Below are 5,000 nucleotides of genomic sequence, written 5' to 3' on the forward strand. Positions count from 1 at the left end.
ACTGGTGAAGAGGCACGGGAGGGCACTGAACTGACACGCCTCATTACACGGCCACCTGACATCTGCAAGCACACAACATAAATGCTCATCTGAGAGTCTGTTGTGTGTGTGTGTGTGTGTGTGTGTGTGTGGTGAAGGTAAACGAATAAAGTTACCTGATGTAGACAAAAATTAACAAAAATAAACACTGATAATTACTAATTCTATTATATGCAAATATAAACTGTCCTAATTTGCATACTGGATCCTGATTGGCTTTTATGATGCAATAAAATAAAACCAACTCTTCCTGCTTGTTTTTGCTCGACTCATGCCATATTCTTAGTGAGATACCTGCGTTAGCGCTTGTCCCTCCGCCCTGGACCCCATGGCCAGGCTTGGACTGAAACTAGGGGCGGAGCTTGTTGACTGGGACCGTCCCTCTGACCTCCTGGGGGTCACTAAGTTGCTATAGTAACCACTCACTTCCTGATAGCCACTGTCAGAATAGGAGTTCATCTGGGTTGAGCTGCGTGAGTTTGCCGCCGACCCTGAGAGAAGGACAATAACGCAGGACACAACGGTCAGAGAATAAACGTATACTCGTCGTCATTTGTCTGTTTCGGGTTGCGTAATGCATGTATAGATGAACCCTCACTTTCATGCAAGGAGATTTGCTCCAGTTCGGGTGAATACGGTGACCTTTGACCTCTGATCCCGAAGGTAGGTGAAGGACAGTCGTCAGAGGGGTGAAGCATCGACAGACCTGCTGCAGAGGAGTCTTAGAAGAAATGGTTTGTATGTATTATTATTACTGTACGTATACTCTATATACACTACACTATACTCTATATATGCTGCATTACACTCTATATACACTACACTATACTCTATACATACTGCATTACACTCTATATACACTACACTATACTCTATACATACTGCATTACACTCTATATACACTACACTATACTCTATACATACTGCATTACACTCTATATACACTACACTATACTCTATACATACTGCATTATACTCTATATACACTACACTATACTCTATACATGCTGCATTATACTCTATATACACTACACTATACTCTATACATACTGCATTATACTCTATATACACTACACTATACTCTATACATACTGCATTACACTCTATATACACTACACTATACACACTGCATTACACTCTATATACACTACACTATACTCTATACATACTGCATTACACTCTATATACACTACACTATACTCTATACATACTGCATTATACTCTATATACACTACACTATACTCTATACATACTGCATTACACTCTATATACACTACACTATACTCTATACATACTGCATTACGCTCTATATACACTACACTATACTCTATACATACTGCATTACACTCTATATACACTACACTATACTCTATACATACTGCATTATACTCTATATACACTACACTATACTCTATACATGCTGCATTATACTCTATATACACTACACTATACTCTATACATACTGCATTATACTCTATATACACTACACTATACTCTATACATACTGCATTACACTCTATATACACTACACTATACACACTGCATTACACTCTATATACACTACACTATACTCTATACATACTGCATTACACTCTATATACACTACACTATACTCTATACATACTGCATTATACTCTATATACACTACACTATACTCTATACATACTGCATTACACACTATATACACTACACTATACTCTATACATACTGCATTACGCTCTATATACACTACACTATACTCTATACATACTGCATTACACTCTATACACTACACTATACTCTATACATACTGCATTACACTCTATATACACTACACTATACTCTATACATACTGCATTACACTCTATATACACTACACTATACTCTATACATACTGCATTACACTCTATATACACTACACTATACTCTATACATACTGCATTATACTCTATACACTACACTATACTCTATACATACTGCATTACACTCTATATACACTACACTATACTCTATACATACTACATTATACTCTATATACACTACACTATACTCTATACATACTGCATTATACTCTATACACTACACTATACTCTATACATACTGCATTACACTCTATATACACTACACTATACTCTATACATACTGCATTATACTCTATACACTACACTATACTCTATACATACTGCATTACACTCTATATACACTATACTCTATACACACACTCTATACATTACACTGTACTGTATATCTACTATCTACTGTTCATATTCTGTGCTATACTCTATTACTGTGTCATGCTGTACGTATACTGCACAATACTCTACATCCACTGTTATGCTGTGCATATATTCTGCACTATTCTGTACATATACTGAGCTACATAGCACTATAAACAAACTACATTAAACTATATACTCTAAATGTACTGCACCGATACTTCATATTTCTTGACCTATGCTCTACATATACACACACTGAGCTACACTGAGCTACACTCTACATACTGCATACTCTACTATACTATGCTGTGGTTGCTGTGATCATTGAGCTTCATATACGACACTATAAACTGGAGTTCCAGGAGTCTTACCTGCTGACCTCCACAGCAGAGACTTCTCAGAGGAACTGAAGAAAGAGGAAGAAGAGAAAACAAAACAAAACAAGGAAAGGTACATAGAACGTCTCTGCGATTGAACAGACTCGTATTTTAACCGGTCCTGATGTAGCAGACCTGCTGATCTCATTGGGAACGAGACGTAATACGACAGTGAACGCAATGTGACTGTAAGCAGATAAAAAGTACGAAGAGCTGTGGTATAAGAAAAAGAAATAAGTGCGTGTCGTTTACGTGAAGAGGGCGACCGAGTCTGAATAAACGACGTCTGAGACGCCGGAGACGAGACGAGCTTCTGTTAAGGTCACTGTGATGATACGAATCTGACCGACAAGAAGCAAAAGGAGTAATCAGGGGTCAAAGGGCAGGGTGTGTAACAGTATAAAGACATGCACATGGAGTCACACACACTCACACACACCACCCTGGGGACACCTGAAAAAACATTCCGCATGTCACTGACTCCATGCTGACCAGACACACACACACACACACACACACACACACACACACACACACACGGGGTTTCTTTCTTCTTCTGCCACAAGAACTGATCAATTACCATTTTATTTAATTCAAGAAGGACAAATAAAATATTTTTATGCATTAAAAAATGACAGAGCTGAAACTGGAGACTCCTTAAATGAGTGTTACAGAAAACATCACCATAGCGACGGATAGGTTAGTGGATAGGGATCTTCTGACCCATCAGAATCCAGAAAAAAAAAAACATTAAAAATCCAAAACGCAAACGTATCAAAACGCGGAAAGATTTGGAATCATTTGCAATCACAGGAACCTACCTGTCACTGGCTGCACCTGGAGACTCCGCCCCCAACCTGCATCGCTCCAGCTGATTGGCCACGATCTGCCTCTCCACCTCAAGCTCTCTGGTCAGACGTTCAAACTGGAGCTCCTGTGGCGCAGGGCGAAGGTGACACACACAGAAACAGTGTGAAGGAATATTTTAGGGACAGATAACCTGTGTGTGTGTGTGTGTGTGTGTGTGTGTGTGTGTGTGTGTCCTTGTAGAAAGTTCATTAAAGCCAAAGTTTTATACAGAGTCCTGCTGATAAGACTGTCCTGACCCTCGCTGTCTAAGACACTCGGAGGCTGTCCTGTGTGTGTGTGTGTGTGTGTGTGTGTCGTAGTTGCGACAACTGTGCTGTTAGAGCCTCTCTGAAAACAACTCATTAACGCAGCTGCTTTACACACACAGACACACACAAGACAGGTACACAATTAAAAATTATTTTATTTTTTTAAGCACTGTGCTTTTATAAAGGCATTAGAAAAATAAATATAAAACATTTCTGCGTTGAAACGTCAGTATTAAGTACTAAGTGTTAAGTATTAAGTGTTAAGTACGCTGATCTGTTTGTGCTGTGAGCTGCCTGTCACAACAAGTCTCCACCATTCAGCTCACTGCTCTCTGTGACAAAGCCTGGATTCAGGGCACACACACACACACACACACACACACACACGCACGCACACACACACGCACACTCACACGCACACACACACACACACGCACACACACACGTACACACACACGCACACACACATACACAAACAAACACACACACACACAAACACACACACACACACACACACACACACACACACACACACACACACACACACACACACACACACACACACACACATACACACACAAACAAGACATTAACATTTGCACACAATATAGTGCATAATAATAAAGGGGCGGGGCATATGTACTAAAGGGGCAGGGAATGTACACAAAATGGGCGGGGCATGTAGTATTTAATAAAGGCTACATTTTGTGTTGTGAGTTAACATTGAGTTCTGATTTCACTGTTACATAATTTGTTGTTCTGTTGTGTGTGTGTGTGTGTGTGTGTGTGTGTGTGTGTGTGTGTGTGTGTGGGTGTGTGTGTGTTTACCTGTACTTAACGCAGGTGTTGATTATTTTCCTTTAAATCCTCCATTAATACAAGTGTTAGCTATTTTTTTCTCTTGGTGTATTAACGCTTTTTTATGGTTGTTAATTAGTGTTAAATATTGTCTGTTAATGGAACAGTGTGTGTGTGTGTGTGTGTGTGTGTGTGTGTGTGTGTTTGTACCTGCTCTTTGACGGAGGCCAGGATGTTGGTGGTGGTGCTTTCCATCTCCATCTTGCTGGCGCTGGTTCCTTCCTCACAGCTCTGCACCTCCTCCTCCTCTGCTACAGGCCCCGGCTCAGGAGTAGGCATCTCCCCTACACACACACACACACACACACACACACACACACACACAGTTTGAATGTCCCACTGGGATATTATTAATCACCAGCTTCACAATAAGAGCGTCGTCTTAAAATCCATAATAACCTGTCAGCTGT

The 5,000-nt window shown here is 40.0% G+C and overlaps 1 protein-coding gene across 6 annotated transcripts in view; it reads right to left on the reverse strand.

Annotated features, from left to right (window-relative positions):
- The window catches only part of pkp4 (plakophilin 4), a 22,287-nt gene that overhangs the window by 10,043 nt on the left and 7,244 nt on the right, over nucleotides 1–5,000 (reverse strand). For 4 of the 6 annotated variants that reach the window (XM_047813669.1, XM_047813672.1, XM_047813670.1 and 1 more), the window contains 6 exons: nucleotides 4,741–4,874; nucleotides 3,436–3,548; nucleotides 2,609–2,643; nucleotides 638–760; nucleotides 334–530; nucleotides 1–62 (listed from right to left, as the gene is read on the reverse strand). The exon at nucleotides 1–62 is cut by the window's left edge and continues 332 nt beyond it. In XM_047813669.1, the coding sequence (XP_047669625.1) occupies nucleotides 1–62; nucleotides 334–530; nucleotides 638–760; nucleotides 2,609–2,643; nucleotides 3,436–3,548; nucleotides 4,741–4,869 (659 nt within the window). In that variant the 5' untranslated portion in view covers nucleotides 4,870–4,874. Of the gene's footprint in view, nucleotides 63–333; nucleotides 531–637; nucleotides 761–2,608; nucleotides 2,644–3,435; nucleotides 3,549–4,000; nucleotides 4,077–4,740; nucleotides 4,875–4,989 lie in introns of all 6 variants that reach the window. The other 2 variants (XM_047813674.1, XM_047813673.1) reach the window with 2 other exon arrangements.

This window comes from Tachysurus fulvidraco, chromosome 5 (genome assembly GCF_022655615.1).
Source record: "Tachysurus fulvidraco isolate hzauxx_2018 chromosome 5, HZAU_PFXX_2.0, whole genome shotgun sequence".
NCBI lineage: Eukaryota > Metazoa > Chordata > Actinopteri > Siluriformes > Bagridae > Tachysurus > Tachysurus fulvidraco.